Genomic DNA, 21,099 nt, shown 5'->3' with positions numbered 1-21,099 from the left:
ATGCAGGTTAGACTGTATGTTGATATGGTTGTAAGTGTATGTAGGTTAGACTGTGTATGTTGATATGGTTGTAAGTGTATGTAGGTTAGACTGTGTATGTTGATATGGTTGTAAGTGTATGTAAGTTAGACTGTGTATGTTGATATGGTTGTAAGTGTATGTAAGTTAGACTGTATGTTGATATGGTTGTAAGTGTATGTAGGTTAGACTGTATGTTGATATGGTTGTAAGTGTATGTAGGTTAGACTGTATGTTGATATGGTTGCAAGTGTATGCAGGTTAGACTGTATGTTGATATGGTTGTAAGTGTATGTAGGTTAGACTGTGTATGTTGATATGGTTGTAAGTGTATGTAGGTTAGACTGTGTATGTTGATATGGTTGTAAGTGTATGCAGGTTAGACTGTATGTTGATATGGTTGTAAGTGTATGTAGGTTAGACTGTGTATGTTGATATGGTTGTAAGTGTATGTAGGTTAGACTGTGTGTTGATATGGTTGTAAGTGTATGCAGGTTAGACTGTGTATGTTGATATGGTTGTAAGTGTATGTAAGTTAGACTGTATGTTGATATGGTTGTAAGTGTATGTAGGTTAGACTGCGTATGTTGATATGGTTGTAAGTGTGTGTAGGTTAGACTGTGTATGTTGATATGGTTGTAAGTGTATGTAGGTTAGACTGTATGTTGATATGGTTGTAAGTGTATGTAGGTTAGACTGTATGTTGATATGGTTGTAAGTGTATGTAGGTTAGACTGTGTATGTTGATATGGTTGTAAGTGTATGTAAGTTAGACTGTGTATGTTGATATGGTTGTAAGTGTATGTAGGTTAGACTGTATGTTGATATGGTTGTAAGTGTATGTAGGTTAGACTGTATGTTGATATGGTTGTAAGTGTGTGTAAGTTAGACTGTGTATGTTGATATGGTTGTAAGTGTGTGTAGGTTAGACTGTGTATGTTGATATGGTTGTAAGTGTATGTAGGTTAGACTGTATGTTGATATGGTTGTAAGTGTATGTAAGTTAGACTGTATGTTGATATGGTTGTAAGTGTATGTAGGTTAGACTGCGTATGTTGATATGGTTGTAAGTGTGTGTAGGTTAGACTGTGTATGTTGATATGGTTGTAAGTGTATGTAGGTTAGACTGTATGTTGATATGGTTGTAAGTGTATGTAGGTTAGACTGTATGTTGATATGGTTGTAAGTGTATGTAGGTTAGACTGTGTATGTTGATATGGTTGTAAGTGTATGTAAGTTAGACTGTGTATGTTGATATGGTTGTAAGTGTATGTAGGTTAGACTGTATGTTGATATGGTTGTAAGTGTATGTAGGTTAGACTGTATGTTGATATGGTTGTAAGTGTGTGTAAGTTAGACTGTGTATGTTGATATGGTTGTAAGTGTATGTAGGTTAGACTGTGTATGTTGATATGGTTGTAAGTGTATGTAGGTTAGACTGTATGTTGATATGGTTGTAAGTGTATGTAGGTTAGACTGTATGTTGATATGGTTGTAAGTGTATGTAGGTTAGACTGTGTATGCTGATATGGTTGTAAGTATATGTAGGTTAGACTGTGTATGTTGATATGGTTGTAAGTGTATGTAGGTTAGACTGTGTATGTTGATATGGTTGTAAGTGTATGTAGGTTAGACTGTGTATGCTGATATGGTTGTAAGTGTATGTAGGTTAGACTGTGTATGTTGATATGGTTGTAAGTGTATGTAGGTTAGACTGTGTATGTTGATATGGTTGTAAGTGTATGTAAGTTAGACTGTGTATGTTGATATGGTTGTAAGTGTATGTAAGTTAGACTGTATGTTGATATGGTTGTAAGTGTATGTAAGTTAGACTGTGTATGTCGATATGGTTGTAAGTGTGTGTAGGTTAGACTGTGTATGTTGATATGGTTGTAAGTGTATGTAGGTTAGACTATATGTTGATATGGTTGTAAGTGTATGTAGGTTAGACTGTATGTTGATATGGTTGTAAGTGTATGTAGGTTAGACTGTATGTTGATATGGTTGTAAGTGTATGTAGGTTAGACTGTATGTTGATATGGTTGTAAGTGTATGTAGGTTAGACTGTGTATGTCGATATGGTTGTAAGTGTATGTAGGTTAGACTGTGTATGTTGATATGGTTGTAAGTGTATGTAGGTTAGACTATATGTTGATATGGTTGTAAGTGTATGTAGGTTAGACTGTATGTTGATATGGTTGTAAGTGTATGTAGGTTAGACTGTATGTTGATATGGTTGTAAGTGTATGCAGGTTAGACTGTGTATGTTGATATGGTTGTAAGTGTATGTAGGTTAGACTGTATGTTGATATGGTTGTAAGTGTATGTAGGTTAGATTGTATGTTGATATGGTTGTAAGTGTATGTAGGTTAGACTGTGTATGTTGATATGGTTGTAAGTGTATGCAGGTTAGACTGTGTATGTTGATATGGTTGTAAGTGTATGTAGGTTAGACTGTATGTTGATATGGTTGTAAGTGTATGTAAGTTAGACTGTGTATGTTGATATGGTTGTAAGTGTATGTAGGTTAGATTGTGTATGTTGATATGGTTGTAAGTGTATGTAGGTTAGACTGTATGTTGATATGGTTGTAAGTGTGTGTAGGTTAGACTGTGTATGTTGATATGGTTGTAAGTGTATGTAGGTTAGACTGTGTATGTTGATATGGTTGTAAGTGTATGTAGGTTAGACTGTATGTTGATATGGTTGTAAGTGTATGTAGGTTAGACTGTGTATGTTGATATGGTTGTAAGTGTATGTAGGTTAGACTGTGTATGTTGATATGGTTGTAAGTGTATGTAGGTTAGACTGTGTATGTTGATATGGTTGTAAGTGTATGTAGGTTAGACTGTGTGTTGATATGGTTGTAAGTGTATGTAGGTTAGACTGTGTATGTTGATATGGTTGTAAGTGTATGCAGGTTAGACTGTGTATGTTGATATGGTTGTAAGTGTATGTAAGTTAGACTGTATGTTGATATGGTTGTAAGTGTATGTAGGTTAGACTGCGTATGTTGATATGGTTGTAAGTGTGTGTAGGTTAGACTGTGTATGTTGATATGGTTGTAAGTGTATGTAGGTTAGACTGTATGTTGATATGGTTGTAAGTGTATGTAGGTTAGACTGTATGTTGATATGGTTGTAAGTGTATGTAGGTTAGACTGTGTATGTTGATATGGTTGTAAGTGTGTGTAAGTTAGACTGTGTATGTTGATATGGTTGTAAGTGTATGTAGGTTAGACTGTGTATGTTGATATGGTTGTAAGAGTATGTATGTTAGACTGTGTATGTTGATATGGTTGTAAGTGTATGTAGGTTAGACTGTATGTTGATATGGTTGTAAGTGTATGTAAGTTAGACTGTGTATGTTGATATGGTTGTAAGTGTATGTAAGTTAGACTGTGTATGTTGATATGGTTGTAAGTGTATGTAGGTTAGACTGTATGTTGATATGGTTGTAAGTGTATGTAGGTTAGACTGTGTATGTTGATATGGTTGTAAGTGTATGTAGGTTAGACTGTATGTTGATATGGTTGTAAGTGTATGTAGGTTAGACTGTGTATGTTGATATGGTTGTAAGTGTATGTAGGTTAGACTGTGTATGTTGATATGGTTGTAAGTGTATGTAAGTTAGACTGTGTATGTTGATATGGTTGTAAGTGTATGTAGATTAGACTGTGTATGTTGATATGGTTGTAAGTGTATGTAGGTTAGACTGTATGTTGATATGGTTGTAAGTGTGTGTAAGTTAGACTGTGTATGTTGATATGGTTGTAAGTGTATGTAGGTTAGACTGTGTATGTTGATATGGTTGTAAGTGTATGCAGGTTAGACTGTATGTTGATATGGTTGTAAGTGTGTGTAAGTTAGACTGTGTATGTTGATATGGTTGTAAGTGTATGTAAGTTAGACTGTGTATGTTGATATGGTTGTAAGTGTATGTAAGTTAGACTGTATGTTGATATGGTTGTAAGTGTGTGTAGGTTAGACTGTGTATGTTGATATGGTTGTAAGTGTATGTAGGTTAGACTGTGTATGTTGATATGGTTGTAAGTGTATGTAGGTTAGACTGTATGTTGATATGGTTGTAAGTGTATGCAGGTTAGACTGTATGTTGATATGGTTGTAAGTGTGTGTAAGTTAGACTGTGTATGTTTATATGGTTGTAAGTGTATGTAAGTTAGACTGTGTATGTTGATATGGTTGTAAGTGTATGTAAGTTAGACTGTATGTTGATATGGTTGTAAGAGTGTGTAGGTTAGACTGTGTATGTTGATATGGTTGTAAGTGTATGTAGGTTAGACTGTGTATGTTGATATGGTTGTAAGTGTATGTAGGTTAGACTGTGTATGTTGATATGGTTGTAAGTGTATGTAGGTTAGACTGTGTATGTTGATATGGTTGTAAGTGTATGTAGGTTAGACTGTGTATGTTGATATGGTTGTAAGTGTATGCAGGTTAGACTGTGTATGTTGATATGGTTGTAAGTGTATGTAGGTTAGACTGTGTATGTTGATATGGTTGTAAGTGTATGTAGGTTAGACTGTGTATGTTGATATGGTTGTAAGTGTATGCAGGTTAGACTGTGTATGTTGATATGGTTGTAAGTGTGTGTAAGTTAGACTGTGTATGTTGATATGGTTGTAAGTGTATGTAGGTTAGACTGTGTATGTTGATATGGTTGTAAGTGTATGTAGGTTAGACTGTGTATGTTGATATGGTTGTAAGTGTATGCAGGTTAGACTGTGTATGTGGATATGGTTGTAAGTGTATGTAGGTTAGACTGTGTATGCTGATATGGTTGTAAGTGTATGTAGGTTAGACTGTGTATGTGGATATGGTTGTAAGTGTATGTAGGTTAGACTGTGTATGTTGATATGGTTGTAAGTGTATGTAGGTTAGACTGTATGTTGATATGGTTGTAAGTGTATGTAGGTTAGACTGTGTATGTTGATATGGTTGTAAGTGTGTGTAGGTTAGACTGTATGTTGATATGGTTGTAAGTGTATGTAGGTTAGACTGTGTATGTTGATATGGTTGTAAGTGTGTGTAGGTTAGACTGTGTATGTTGATATGGTTGTAAGTGTGTGTAGGTTAGACTGTGTATGTTGATATGGTTGTAAGTGTATGTAGGTTAGACTGTGTATGTTGATATGGCTGTAAGTGTATGTAGGTTAGACTGTGTATGTTGATATGGTTGTAAGTGTATGTAGGTTAGACTGTATGTTGATATGGTTGTAAGTGTATGTAGGTTAGACTGTATGTTGATATGGTTGTAAGTGTATGTAAGTTAGACTGTGTATGTTGATATGGTTGTAAGTGTGTGTAGGTTAGACTGTGTATGTTGATATGGTTGTAAGTGTATGTAGGTTAGACTGTGTATGTTGATATGGTTGTAAGTGTATGTAGGTTAGACTGTATGTTGATATGGTTGTAAGTGTATGTAGGGTAGACTGTGTATGTTGATATGGTTGTAAGTGTATGTAGGTTAGACTGTATGTTGGCATGGCTGTAAGTGTGTGTAGGTTAGACTGTGTATGTTGATCTGGTTGTAAGTGTATGTAGGTTAGACTGTGTATGTTGATATGGTTGTAAGTGTATGTAGGTTAGACTGTGTATGTTGATATCATTGTAAGTGTATGTAGGTTAGACTGTACGTTGATATGGTTGTAAGTGTATGTAGGTTAGACTGTGTATGTTGATATCATTGTAAGTGTATGTAGGTTAGACTGTGCTAGAAACCTGATTTAAGGTGTACCGTAAGTCCTTACGCTCAAGCCGCGCGGCTTGTCGTTGGGCGCGGCTTCTGGTTCAAGGTCATAGGCCGCGGCTAAAGCCAAGATTTTGAAACTTCCGTGGGGCTCAGGGCTGCTTCTCGATAAATGCGGTCTCTGCTCAGTTTCGCGCTATAACCATCGATTCGCAGGCATGATACACTTTTATGTACGGCATTTTGGCGACTTACTCGTTTATTTTCAAGGTCATGTTTATGAAATACTTTAGACTAAAGAATAATTTATCGCTCATGTTTAACTCACCACAGTCATAGGTCATTAACACCTTTTTATTTTTGACCGGCATCTTTCCATAACAGCGCAATAAAAATCTAGCTGAGCCTTGGCAAGTAAGTTCTTGATGCAAGGGTTTAGGAATTTTAATTCGAACTTGGAAGTAAAAGAAAATTCTTTTCACATGTACTGGTGTAGCCTGTTTTCTTCTTTAAAAAGATGGGGGTATAGCGAAACCCGTCTCAACACTCTCGCTCTTGAAGGGTGTAAGGACGACAAAACCTCAGTCATTAGCCGCGGTCTGTGGGCTTATGCGGCTTGTTGAAGGATTATTTTTTCTTTCGTGAGTCGTCTGTTTTGAGCAAAAGCCGTGCGTCTTGAGCATGAGGACTTACGGTACTGTACTGGACAATTTTAAGGGAATTATTTCATATTTCTGTACAATGTGTAATGTTCATCACTATTATAATCTTCAAAGCTGATTTAGGCATACAAGATAGGTACAGGGTGGAAGTTATACTACTATAGTGCAGTGGAACCTTGGTTCTCAAACGCTTCTGTTCTCGAACAATTCGGTTTTCGACAAAAAAATTTGATATTTGTTGGTCTCTGATTACGAACATAAATTTGATTCTCAACCAAACCCGAGCACGCACATTAGCATTAAACATCCAGGACTGCTCCGGAAACAGCATGGAAGCATTCGTTAACAAATGGAGAAGCAAGTTAGGCTTCATAAATTCTTTACGAAAAGGAAGGAACCATCTGGGACGACGTCACTCTACTGAAGAGATTTGTTAGAGAGACAAGTCCTCCAGTTGAGTTACCCTAAAGGCCTAAATTGTTTTAGAGAAATTCTCCTTTAAAGATGCGAAGTAAACGTGCCATTGCTGTTAATTTTTTTTTTTCACATGATTTTTAATCTAACTGATGTGTTGTATTTTTTGTTGTTTCCTTATCAATTTCTGCAATTTTTAGTATTGTATTCAAACGTAGATTGTTTTCGATGTTTTAAGAGCAAAAAATACGAAATTGTACTTTTTGTTTTCATCATCATAGATAGAAAATATTTTATTAAAGATAAACACGATCTATATCTACCCATTTTTATTTATAGTATATAGTATACAGTACAGTCTATGGTGTAAAATGTTAAAACATTACTTTACCGAAGTTGTTATTTCCATACATTAATTCTAATGGGAATAATTGTTTCAGATCTCGAACAACTCGGTTTTCAAACAACCTTCTGGAACAGATTATGTTCGAAAACTGAGGTTCCACTGTAGTACATTAGCACCACTTGTACTAGTACATTGGTAGCACTCGTACATTAGGCAAATATATGATGTAAAGGCAAAGATGCAATGGGATTGTGCAGCTATTTACTCATAAACAGTTGATGAAGTTTTTGATATGAGCATTGGATAACGTATGTTGTTTATCATTGTACATGAAGACTCGAATGTCGTTCACTCATTGGTCAACTGCCCTAAACAATAGCACACAATTCTTATTATAGGTCATCATTCTTTTCTGAAATCTGCTTGCTATGAGTAAAAATTATTTGAAACGAGAATCTCTTTAGTAAGGAGTTCACTACAACAATTTTCCTTTTTCTGTTCAGGTGATCACAAGCAGTTGCGGCCAAATCCAACAGTCTATGAACTTGCTAAGAATTATAACCTTGACCTATCCATGTTCGAGAGATTTGTCAACAACGGACTGCCACACACCACCCTTGATCAACAACACAGGATGAGACCTGAGATTTCCATGTTTGTCAGGAATGTCTATAATAAGTTGGACGACCATGAAAGTGTATTTGGAAGAGAACCAATCAGAGGTAGGCATGCATACAAAAAGCTAATCGGAAATGGGCATACATACAAATGACCAATCAGAACTAAGTATGCTGAGAAAGGCCAATTATAGGTAGGCATACATACATAGAGCTAATCAGTGCTAGACATGTTGCCAAAAGCCAATTAGAGGTAGACATACACCCACAGGGAGCCAATCAAAACTAGGCATACACACAGAGTCAATGTCAGTTTGCGATAGGCGTAATGTTGGCAGTTGGCTGAAATTTGTGCTTGTCCGGGGATGAGAAAGACATTAGTTTTCGTTGCAATTCATTGAGTTTACGACCTATGATTCAAAAGCAGGAATTTACTAATAGATCACTGCAAAGTCCGAGATGTCTTTTACTATAAATACTCCAAACATTTGTGCATTACGAATGATTAAATATGTACTGTTTTTTCTATTCTAATAGTCTGCAATAGAAAAAGAGAAGGTAACTCTTATTATCACAGCTCTGCTTTTGGATGAACTCATGTCTAAACCTTAACTAACATTAGCAATATTTTAGTTCTGGGGAACAAGTAATCAACTTCTTTTACATAAGAGATGTTAGCAAGAAATAGCAACTTGATAAGCATTTTATTGTTATATATTTTATAGTAGACTAAATGAGTGTGACATATGTTTTATTGAGTATTAATAATACAACATCGGTGATAACTGTTAAAGTTGGTCTATGAGGAACCCTTAATCATCTATTCCTTAGACGTCTTCAGCATTTATTTCTGTGTAATACTTGCATATGTAACAAGAGTCTGCTATAGCATGTCATTTTTTGCAGGTGTGACATCACCTGTCAGGTTCTTTACCCATGATAAGCGGGAGACTTCTGATCCACACTTGACCAGCAAATACAATGTCTTTGAGGTGGAGATGGTCGTCGCTTTTACTCGGTACAGTACTATGACTTCATGTCATCTTTAGAAGAGATTTGCCAGTAGTTTACTAGACTAATAAGTGTAATACGAGACAAGAATTACTAAAAATTTTATGGATAAAACCATTGGCTCAGAACTTTTGTGTGAGACCACCACACTGAGCTTTTTTGCACTCTCGTTGTTAACAGCATTTTCATTGAATGGTTTAAATATATAATATTTTATATATAATATAAAATAAATGTATTTATTAAATATATAATATTTAATTTATTTAAACATTAGAAATATTTAAATATATTAAATATAAATATATAATATTATAAATATAATATAAATAAATATAATATTTATATAATATTAAATATATAATATTATATATTTAATATATAATTTATTTTGAGGATAAAGTCACAATTCTATTCAAGTTTTAACCAATTTGCCTGATCAGAATGCAAAAAGCTGTAATTACGATTTTTGTCCTCGCCTTTTCCATAACGCAAAACATTGCCATTACAACTTGTGTATTCAGGCCATTCAGCAAACTCAGCAAAGCGAACTAACAATTTATATGTAAGTTCTGACCAATAAGTTACCCTCTTTTGTGTACATTTTATTGCTACTAGTAAGCTGGCAGTCCCGTGGGTGCGATTCCTGTGTGTAATAACTATCTATACAATTATTCTACGGTACAGCAAGGTGGTTTATTGACGCAATTAACACGCTTGGTAGAGTTTGGTTCTTGTGTGATGCATTTTTTTCCACACCTATGAGTGTGACTTCAGACAGATAATCCCAGCTCTTATTATAGTAAATATTACATTTTGTGATCACCAGATTTTGGCTAACTAGATCTAAATAACTATTACTACCTGGTCTCAGATTATCTAGTTGATGAGAAGGGGCACCCTCTACATGATATCTTGTCTTCTGTTTCTGTAGGGTTTAAATTCATTACAAAATGCTGATCACCTCTGGTCTTATTTTTTTATAACCTGGGAGAAAACTTGGAAAACATTTGTAGAACTTGCAAAACAATCAGAGACTTATAGTGTAGATAAGGTTTGGCAAGGCAAATTTCCACACAGTACTGTACATAATAATGTTACATTCTGTTGCAGATCATAATCACTAGATGGGTACTTAATACTTTCTGAGCGTATGTGGTGAATTGGAACAATTATAAACATGTTTTCCTTGTCAAGTCCTGTTTTAGGTGTTCTATTTTCTGGTAATAGGAATAGATTAATTTGTATTTAGTTATTCTATCTAGAATGATTTGATTTGAGTTACAACTGAATTGACATACGAGTTCTGTGTCGGAACGCATTGGGCTCATATTTCAAAGTATTACTATAGTAATACTTTGAAATATGAGCCCAATGCATTCCGACACAGAGCTCGTATGTCAATTCAGTTGTAACTCATAATATTACTAGCCAAATACCCAGTGTTGCACGGGTATTAAAAACAGCTTACCAACACTGGCAGGTAATGTAGTTGCCTGCCACTTGCCATTAGCCTGGCACATTGCCAATGGCTAATTTGAGTGAGCTAGTGTTGCTAAATTTACTAATAAGAGCCGTGAGATCAAGCTTTAGTGATGTTGTGTAACGAAAAGCGCTGCGTGTATTTTAACCTAGATAATAACTTGTATCGCCCAATGAATCCATTGCACCTCGCAACTTCATGGGTTAGTTTATCGCCTGGTGAACCAGGAGGTTCCGAGATCAAATCTTCTGCAATACGGATTCTTCATTGCTAGATACTAATGGCTATAAATGGACAGACAAAATGGCTACAAACTTTCAGATTCATATAATTAATTATTAATGTTTAGATCAAACAAATAAATTAGTGGTTTTAAATTCATATGATGAGCTCTAATTGTAAATGCACACTGTAAACCCCACCTATCATGGAACGTTTGAGATTGTATCGACTCCACATTCTCTCACTTATGAACAGGTTCCTGATCCAGCAGGACTACGAACCCTCAAATATTACCATCATCACCATGTACAGCAAACAGATGTTTGAGCTGCAGAAGAAACTTTCGAAAAAAGATTTTGATGGCCTCATCATCACATCCGTCGACAACTATCAGGGTAATTTCTGACTATCAGTACCGCTCCATTTTGTTTCTTTTTTGTTGGTAGAAAAGTGCAAATTCCGTTATTTTGCAGTTTTGGCTAAATTTTGCTTAAACTATTATGTGCAGGTAATTTCTGACATCTCTCAAACTTCTGTAAAAAAAGTTTATTATTGCTGCCAAGTGTGACAATCAAAATTTTAAAATATGCCCTTGATATAATTATGCAATTCGGTAGTATTATGTAATATTACAATGTGCATTACTGTATGGAGTTCTTACATTTGAGATGGAGGTAGTGGCTAATGGCGGTGTGTGAGAGACTTCACAGCAACGTGTTTGGTACTCTAGACTTTTGTGACGCTACGTAACATAACATGAAATTTAAATTATAACTTAAATGATTTTAGCTTAATAAACACACACTTGAACCTTTAATATTTTACTAAACTCAAGCTTAACTTTAGTTTTGTTATCGTCCTAATTTTTATTATCCGTTTCCGGCTTGGCGCCTTTTGCTTCGCTTTCACTATAACTTTTTAGCCGACCTTATTAAAACCTTTTTCAAACTAGCCTACTTCAATGAAAAAGACTGGGCGATGCTGTTCTTGAAAGTTGCCTCTCGTGTACTTGGCCATTTGATGGTATATCATATTGACAACTGGCTCAAATGCTCGTATCTCAAAGGTTTCTCGTATATCAAGCCAGCAACTTGCTTGAAAGTCAGCTCGTATCTTGATTTGTTCGTATGTAGAGGTATAACTGCTGAAAGTATGAAAACAAGCAGGGCATAACTTTAGTTAAAGCAAGTGTCATTATGTAGGACAGTTATTGCAAGGTCATACGACAGACATCAGCTAAATACAACCAGTGCATATTCCAACAGTTTTGATAGCTCTGTTAAAGCAAGTGTCATTATGTAGGACAGTTATTGCAAGGTCATACGACAGACATCAGCTAAATACAACCAGTGCATATTCCAACAGTATTAATAGCTCTGTTAAAGCAAGTGTCATTATGTAGGACAGTTATTGCAAGGTCATACGACAGACATCAGCTAAATACAACCAGTGCATATTCCAACAGTTTTGATAGCTCTGTTAGAGATCTCAAACATTAGTTATGTTTTGTTAGTTGCAGCTTGTAAATTGCAGGTGAAGAGAACAAGATAGTTATCCTCTCATTGGTCCGAAGCAATACAAATGATGTGGCTGGCTTTGTTGCCATTGACAACCGAATATGTGTGTCGCTCTCTCGGGCTAGAGACGGAATGTTTGTCTTTGGAAATTTTGACCTTTTTCGCAAACAAGGTGGTGAGTAAAGAGAAATCTAGTTATTTAAACTCAACAAGTTGGTTGCCATTGTTGCTGGTCGGCTTGTTTCACTGCTGCAATACCTTCACCAGTCATTGAATTGAAAGACAGTATGAATGCATCTTGATAAATCGACGTTTAGAGATTGCATTAGACAACAATATGAGGTTTAGCCTGTGATCTGAGGTATCGTTCAAAAGCTAAGTGAATTTCAAGACATTGAAACTGATCAATGCATAAAATTTCAGAATTAAGAAATTTTATTGGTTTTAATAAATTTATAACTTAGTGATATATCTTCTCAGGAAATTGAGTCGCAGTTTAGATAATGAAGTCAGAAATCACAAATGGTGTCTCATTATTGACAAAGTTACGAATTCCTTCCTTTCCTCATAACCTTACTTCGTTTTTGAGGCAAAACGTCTGTGAGCTTGTTTTCTATTATTAGTTTATAATGGAAAGTAGCAGACAACTCATTGTATCGTGAAGTCACATTTTATTACAGTTTGACATAATTATGTGACTGTTGTTCCAAAACCAGCACTCTAAATATCATTCAATTCAAATGTTCAGATGGAAGTACAAACATTGCAGCAATAAGGCGGTGTTCAATTAAAGGGTGGCTCTGTATTCTTCAACCTTTTTACCATAGTGGCGCCCAAATAGAGGTGATATTCAAATAGAGGCGGCATTCAAATAGAGGTGATATTCAAATAGAGGCGGCATTCAAATAGAGGCGGCATTCAATTAGAGGCTTTACGGTATATAGCTTTTTCAAGTTACCACCTGATGAGAGCAGACCTATGCCTGTTCGAAATAGATCTGTCGTGATTACCAACAGCTAATAACCCTCCATATTATACATTATACTATAATTCACTCCACACATATTGAGTGCTTTTATCTTTTTTATTCTTGACAAAATAGCATTTCTATCAATAATATATATATATATATATATATATATATACAGTGAAACATGGATAACTCGCCCTCGGATATAGCGAACACATGGTTAACTCGACTGGATTTGCTTGGTCCGTTCCCACACAATGATAAATGGCTCTATATAACTCGAATTCAACACTGTTATAACGAACTGTTTTTTGCCCAACGGCTACCCAAACGGTTGCTATCGCTTTAGAAAATCACTTTATTCCAAGCCATAGAGGTAAACCTCAACTTTTCGTAATTCATAAGCGTCGTTATTACCTCCATCGGCAAAATATTTTTGTCAACGACTGTTCTAAAGGTTTGGTGAAATTTGATTTATACTGCTATACGATGAATACCACGGGCTAGCCGGGTCACGGGTGCAAGGATTTTCGCCACGCACCAACAAAACAAAAACAGCATGTGGTTTTTGTTTTGTATTTGCATGGCGAAAATCACTGAGTGCGTGACCCGGCTAGCCCGTGATGAATAGTTTTCCGACGTTGATTCCGTGTTGAATTAACGTCGGAATGTTGAATGTTTAAAACGTCTTAAAAATTGTTGAAATCAAACGTATACTTTGTCTTAGCTAAAAAAAAACTATTCATCGTTTGACCTAGACACAAAATACGTGTGTACATTCAATAAGTATCCATTCAAAAAGCGTAAGTGATATACAATGTACCGTAAAACCTCGTAAAACTTTTAATTGAACTGCCTCGGAGTGTTGCTCTTAACGAATCCCAGGTAAAGTAAGGTAATCTTTGCATAAACTTCAAGAAAGATCGGCAAAATTGATCGTGGGTAAAACGCTCAAAAGAAAAAGATGTCTTTTCTTTGAGCATTTCAGCAACGATCAAGATTTGCCAATGTCAATCTGAAAAACGTCCTGGCAATAACATCACCTCAAACAACAAACCAATCTCAAGTGATAGAAAAATCTCTATACTTTTTGATAAAAACGTTTTAAACTTTACATTAGAAGCATTTAATTTGAAACAAGCCATTTGTGCTTTTGATTTATATTATAGTTTGTATATGTTCATATATCTACTAATAAATAAGTAAATACATGGACTTGTGACAGTGCTCTGATAACTTGAACACTCTGATAATTCGAACACTTTTGCTCGGTCTCTTGAAGTTTGAGTTATCCGAGTTTCACTGTATATAGACAAAGTGGATGCTGCACAGTTCGTTACAGAGTTCTCAATGATAAATCAGAGCTGAATTATAAAATATGTATAAGTGGAACTTCACTCTATAAGTTAAACAATTTATTACTAATAGTTTCATGTGGTACAACAAGAATCATACTCTTCAGATAAAATGTCTAAACCGATGTCTTCTTTCATCAAAGTTATATACAGATATATAATATACATACATATGTATATTATATATCTGTATATATAATATACATACATATGTATATTATATATCTGTATATAACTTTGATGAAAGAAGACATCGGTTAACCCTCTCAGTTATACAGGGCTCTGGAAGAAGGTGATAGAAGACGCTGAAAGAGCAAATGTCTTAGGAGACTCCATACTCATTACTTGTAGACATCGAACTGTACCAGATCAGTTGAAATCACCAGAGGATTTCCAGAGATTAGCTCCAAATGGTCAGTGGATAGATAGTTTATTTTATCTGAACACGGTAGGTGATAGTCGGTCACCTTTTCAATGTGCATAAACATTTAGGTTGAGGATATGAAAGAATGTTGTTGCAGAAAACACGAATGATGATGATGACCAGACATCTTTTTCACGTTATATAATTTATTAACCAACCATTCATTGCCTCCCCTTGGTTTAACTTTAGGTCCTAAAACTAAGCATGCATTATTATTAGGCACAAGTAGAGATGCTTGGTTGGCACATTTAAATGTGCTGCGAAATAAACGGAAGACTAGCAAGAACTAGTATTGCTTTATTTCTATTATATTTATATAATAATCTATAATATAACTTATCTATAATACATGAGTAAAAGCGTAAGATCCGAGCAGAGTGCTCAATGATAAAATCAGATCAAATTAAAATCAATAAAACAGACTATAACTTTAGATAAAACACTTTATTACTATTAGTTTCATACTTGGTAAGAGCAATCTTCAGATAAAATCTTGGCACCAGTTTTGGTTACATATATACAGCTGGAACTATTAAAATTACTAAAACTTCATAACTGGAAGATATGGATTCATAAAAACACCAGGTTTTAAAAATTGACAGTAGGAGATTACTATTTATATCATAGATAAAATAGATAATATATATTTTTATTATCCATAATATCTTTATTATATAATATTATAATTTATTATTGTATTGCAATTGTAAACAAAAAATATTAGATGTGTTTTGCATGGTCAAAAATTGATAATCAGTTTGCTCAAGTCTTTGCTTCTGTTCAATATTCGTAATGATGTAAAAACATATTTTCTTAAGAAGATTTTCAAAGTATGCTAAATGTCTTTTTTGATAAATTCTTCCTCGGTTTTATCATTTGAATTCTATTAGTGCCAACTATGTAAATGGTTTTAGTAAGACTGCTCTGTTTATATGAGTGTTACGTACTTATGTTACCACAACCACCCACTTTAAAATGTTTTATATAATCCCTAAATATTAAAGATTATCGTAAGTGTTTAGCTGAAGGTCTGGCTCCACACTCCCATGTATGGTATAGTTGTTGTGATTACACGCCCTGACGAAATGCATGGTCAACATACAATATAGATACGTGTATTAGTTGTGGATGTATTCCCACTGATGCTACTGAATGCGGCATATCGACCAAGTGGATTAACTAACGAGAATTGGCCTCAGTCGTCTAAGGCTGATGAAGCCTTCGTTGGACTTTTCAGTAATATTAATAATAATATTATTAATAATTAATATTAATAATATTATTCAAGATTGATCAGAATATTTACTAAGATCATCAGAAATTGGTGATAACATTAACATTTATACAGCTATGTATTTGTGTTGCTATATTTTGCAAAAAACCTATCATTAATAAGAAAAAGAGCCAAATACAAAAACACTGCACATTCATCTAACTACAAAAGCGATTTAGTTCTCAAAAGAAATATCTAAAATGTTTTATGAAACTTTCTAATTTGTAATAATAGTTGTCATATACTGGTAGAGCATATGACAACTATTATAACTTATAATTGTCATACGCTTTTTCTAACATATATACAAAAACATGTTTTTATAACATGTTGCAAAAATATCTTTCTGCAGGTATGAATAGTTATTTGTGAGAAGCGCTGTTGTCATCATCGTTTAAAAGTCAATCTTGTGCGCAACTTACTTGGGAAACAAATGAAATTGAATTGGGAATGTTATAATAATAAACTATTTCAGCCAAACAGTTGTGTCGATTTTGACGTAGACCAGCATACATGGTACTACCCCGTCAACACTTTGGTTACGCAAATGACACATTTCGTCAGTGTGTAGCCAGGCCGTGATAGCTGCAGTAAATTGTGTGGGATAAAAGTAGATGTTCGCAGAGTTACTGTCTGGCTACTGTCATGGAATATTTGACATGTGGTTAAAGCAACTGAAATTATGCTAGCACAGTGCACTTCCGCTATATGATATTAATTTGTTCTGGTGTTGATGTCGAAAGGTGAAAATGCCGTATGGAGGGGTATGGGAACCTACTGTACCTATCTCATGCAAACCTACGGTGAAAACATCAAAATTAAGCAGTAATAAAATGCAACATTGCTATGAGCTGCACTGTATCGAGTTCACATCTTTAAGGCAAGTAGCGGCTAACCGCAGTGTGAGAGACTCGGACAGCAACGCCATCGGTACAACAGCTTTTTGTGTACAACAGCCTTACGTAACGTAACAAAAATTTGAATTTACCTTAAAAAAGCCTTTAGCTTATTAGGGCACGCACACACACGCCCCACACACACACCCCACACACACCCCACACCAGACCTGTCAGCCTGGTGCTATGCAAAAGTTTTTAAATGGGGACCTAGGCAAGTTAAAATTGTATTTCAGCTCTAAAATTATGCTTAAGTGAAATACAAAAAATATAAAAACAAACAACGGGCAACTTTCTCAAACTTAATGCTCTACATTTCAGTTATGCAAAAAACATTGTATCATATCTATGGTGAGGAACATAACGTAAACAGAAAACTCGCAAAAGTTTCCTGTAGATGAATTTGGTAATTAGACCGGGGTGCTATATCATCTCTACATTTGAGTCTGCACTGATTTGAGATGAGGTAGCTGCCGCTCCTTGATGTTTCAAGTTGTAGGCTTTGGTCCATTCCGGTTTAAATTTTAATGCGTACTTGACTTTTATTGACATGACTGAATGGTGGATCGTATCTCGCAACTTAAAAACAAGCAAATGTCAAGGCTGTAGGAAATGCCCACCCAAAGGACTCTATGCATATAAATCTTTGCTTGGACCTAAGTGGCGCGTAAGCCTACGAAAAACAAATGTTCTGAAATGTTCGAGTGCCTAGTTCAAGGGCCATAAAGTTACCGAACGATAATTCTATGCCCGAAGCCATAAAAAAGTGTCTTTGGCGATACTGCGAGTCTTTCATTATCCATAGATTACGCGCATCGCGTTAATGCTATAGCGACTGAAAAATAAATGGCTCGGTGATGTTTCCTAGAGCACAACACATAAATCCGGGAGTTTACCAGGGGATTTTATTTTTGCGGGAGGGTAATCTCAATTCAGGGAGTGTCCCGCAAAATCCGGGAAAGTTGACAGCACTGCCCCCCACACACCCATCCACCCCACACACCACACACACACCGACATTATTAAAACCTTTGGCCAACTAATTCAACAAGACAGACCGAGCGATGCGGTTCAAATTTGACTTTCGGAGAAAAATGTTGATGTCAAGCGGTAAAAAAAATGTCATGACATGGCAACAGAAAAACTTTGTGTTTCACATTGCAAGGCGGAAAACTGTAAGACAGGGACGCTGTGACCCAGAGTTTACTGTACTTCAACATGTCATGGCCCAATCATGTTTGACATAATATATTATATATATTAATATAATATATTATGTCTGCCGCAACTCAAGATGCCTGATCAAATCAATGTTATCTTACAATACTTTGACATGTTTGACAGGTGGCTGTAGTGAGCCCTGTGAACAGATTCTCCCGTGTAAGCATATGTGCCCACTGCTGTGTCACTACAGTCATGACGGATATCAGTGCCAGGAGCCATGTAGGAAACGCCTTGTAAACTGCAGTCATCTGTGCCAAAGTAAGTAGTTTCCTTTGGAGAAAACACTTGGAAAATAAATTTTTAAAAATGAACTTAAGTACATTTTATCAGAAGGTGTTGATATTTTTCCATCATTTGCGATTGGTTTTGTTGTTTAAGGTGGTCTGATTGCCAGGATGTTTATTGATTAAATATCACAAAACTCGATTTTGGTTGAAACGCTCAAACCAAGCAAAAGTGCAATTATGACGTCTATGGTAGAGTTGCCCCGATTTTAATATCGGAATTGGTATCGGTGCCGATATGGGTATTAAGTATCTGAATCGGTATCGGCCGATCTTTTCTTAAAAAACACTTCAGATACTTTTTACATATCAACTATTTAGCAGAAACCTGTATTTTAGCCTGCTACTTTAATAACAAATCATCAGCTGCAAGTTCCTTGCTTTTATCTAATGATTTCCGAGTCTGTCACACAAAATATTTTATGCCTATAGCCTAATAAACATCCACACAGCTGCGTAATATTTTGGCTTTAGTCAGGACGTAATCGCCAAGTGCAGTATTTCCCAATTACAGCGATATGATTTGTTGCAGCCAATCACAAACAAGAGAACCATAACGAGCAACAAGAATGCGGTGTAATGTTTCTATTTACTAGCATTGCGAAAGTAATTTGAGCAGTTGATGCATAAAGTTATCTATCTCTCTCTTGATCCTGACGATATGATGTATCGTTTGTATTGCATAAAATAACCTCAGTGGCTTATCGGTGTTTAGCCTGCCCTCCATCATCAGTAGCGTGCGAGTCCATCAGTGCGACTGGCTACATCGATAGTGATAGAAGATAAAGACGTCTCACTGAGATAATTGAATCACTAACGGTAATTAACGCATTTATTTGCTTTAAACTTGTACAGGCGCAGCAGTTCGTTCAGCAGTAGAAAAGAGACTTCATTATCACAGAGAAAGCTGTACCACTAACTGTAATTACCATTAATAATAACATATTTCAAGAAACATGGACTGTTTTGTTATTAGATGCACGGTATGTCAGTATGTGAATATATATACATGTATATCTTTTTTCATAAATACAAACAAATAAATACATTAATATTTATATTTTCTTTGCATTACATTTATACTTGCATAAAAAAAATAAACAACTATCTATGCAACACAAAAGAATCTGAATCGGATTATTTTTCATTAAGAATCGGTATATCGAATCGGTATCTGAATCGGCTGGTGAAATTAGAATCGGGGCATCTCTAGTCTATGGTAGTAAGGAGACGGACAAAATGAAGACATGAAATGCTGCAACTTTAACGTAATATCTGATATTAACTCTAGCAACTTGTCAAGTCATTTTGCACATATTCTTCCTCAGTGTTCTAACTGCTATTAAGTTTTGTCGATTTTAATCTTGAACCATCCTGGTAATCAGATCACCTCAAACATCAACAACAATCGTAAAGAATTGAAAAACATTGATACTTTCTGATAAAATCTACCTAAGTTCTGTGTAAGTTTATTTTTAAGATGTTTTGTGTTATCTGATAAGATGTAGGAAAATAATCAACTTATCATTCATATGTTCTAGAGCTCTGCTTCGAACCTTGTGGACCTTGCATGAAGCCAATAACGATGGAACTGCTCTGTGGCCACATTCAAGCTGTTGCATGTCACAATACGCATGGAGACATTGCTGACATATCTTGCATGGCGGCCTGTGAGGAGATACTGAGCTGTGGGCACACCTGTGCAGAAAGGTGAGTATTGGCTCAGACACACGATATAGGAGGAAAAGTACTGCAAATTCATAGCTTGATGTTTTCACACTTTTCCCGTAAAAAAACTGTTCGCATCTGCAAGCGAATAGGCTCGCATGTTTCGTCATGCAGCATCCTACTGGTCAGATAGGAATGTGAAAGACTCCAACATGTCAGGGGCTGTAACCCCACAATGTGTCGTATCCCGTATTATGTCATAAGGAATGTTGTGGCTTACAATCTGCTTCCAAAGACACTTGACAAAATACTATATATATATCTATATATATATATATATATAGCCAAATTATAATACAGATTTATATATATATATGTGATTATATGTGTACATATATGTATGTGTGCATATGTGTACATATACGTATGTATGCATGTCCGTGTGTGTGGTAGATGTATAGTTTCTCAGTATGTATACGACACAGTATGCACATACCCACTGGCGTATGTACATGTAACACATCCACTTGTTGCAGGTGCTCTGAAGAATGCACAGAAAAGTGTATGCAGATCCTGGCACAAAAGTGTCGCCTGTGTGGCAAGGAAAACCTGGTGCACTGCTATTTAGCAGTTCAATACAGCATTTATCAATCATACAATGGTAAATTCATCTGCAGACAACCTTGTGATTCCTTGCTTATGTGTGGCCACAAATGCACCGGGAGTTGTGACACATGGTGAGTTGATATATCAGTAAAGTTTATTTTGAAATCATGTCAGCGATAAAGGTAAATTTGTTGAAAGCTTTGATATTAGGTAAAACCTCTAATTGAAAGCCATAGCGCACTATTTCCCACCCTTCCCATATAATAGTGGCGCTTTATTAGAGGTGGTGGTCAAAAAGAGGTTTTATAGCGTTGTGAATAGCGATGTATTTTTCAAATAGCTCTGCTAAATTTTGTGAAGACTATTAACCCCTTTTATGGGCAAAGCGTTTGTCACCTAT

General features: G+C 35.5%; 1 protein-coding gene across 1 annotated transcript in view; it reads left to right on the top strand.

Annotated features, from left to right (window-relative positions):
* Nucleotides 1-21,099, top strand: part of LOC137402253 (NFX1-type zinc finger-containing protein 1-like) — a 53,800-nt gene that overhangs the window by 6,727 nt on the left and 25,974 nt on the right. Inside the window, exons 3-10 of the mRNA XM_068088750.1 lie at nt 7,653-7,871; nt 8,673-8,784; nt 10,738-10,877; nt 12,016-12,174; nt 14,603-14,737; nt 18,262-18,399; nt 19,967-20,135; nt 20,630-20,830. Of these exons, the coding sequence (XP_067944851.1) occupies nt 7,653-7,871; nt 8,673-8,784; nt 10,738-10,877; nt 12,016-12,174; nt 14,603-14,737; nt 18,262-18,399; nt 19,967-20,135; nt 20,630-20,830 (1,273 nt within the window). The remainder of the gene's footprint in view (nt 1-7,652; nt 7,872-8,672; nt 8,785-10,737; nt 10,878-12,015; nt 12,175-14,602; nt 14,738-18,261; nt 18,400-19,966; nt 20,136-20,629; nt 20,831-21,099) is intronic.

The sequence above is a fragment of the Watersipora subatra genome, chromosome 8, assembly GCF_963576615.1.
Source record: "Watersipora subatra chromosome 8, tzWatSuba1.1, whole genome shotgun sequence".
NCBI classification, from domain to species: domain Eukaryota; kingdom Metazoa; phylum Bryozoa; class Gymnolaemata; order Cheilostomatida; family Watersiporidae; genus Watersipora; species Watersipora subatra.
The sequence above is the reverse complement of the archived record's forward strand: the minus strand, read 5'-3'. Positions and strand labels throughout refer to the sequence as shown.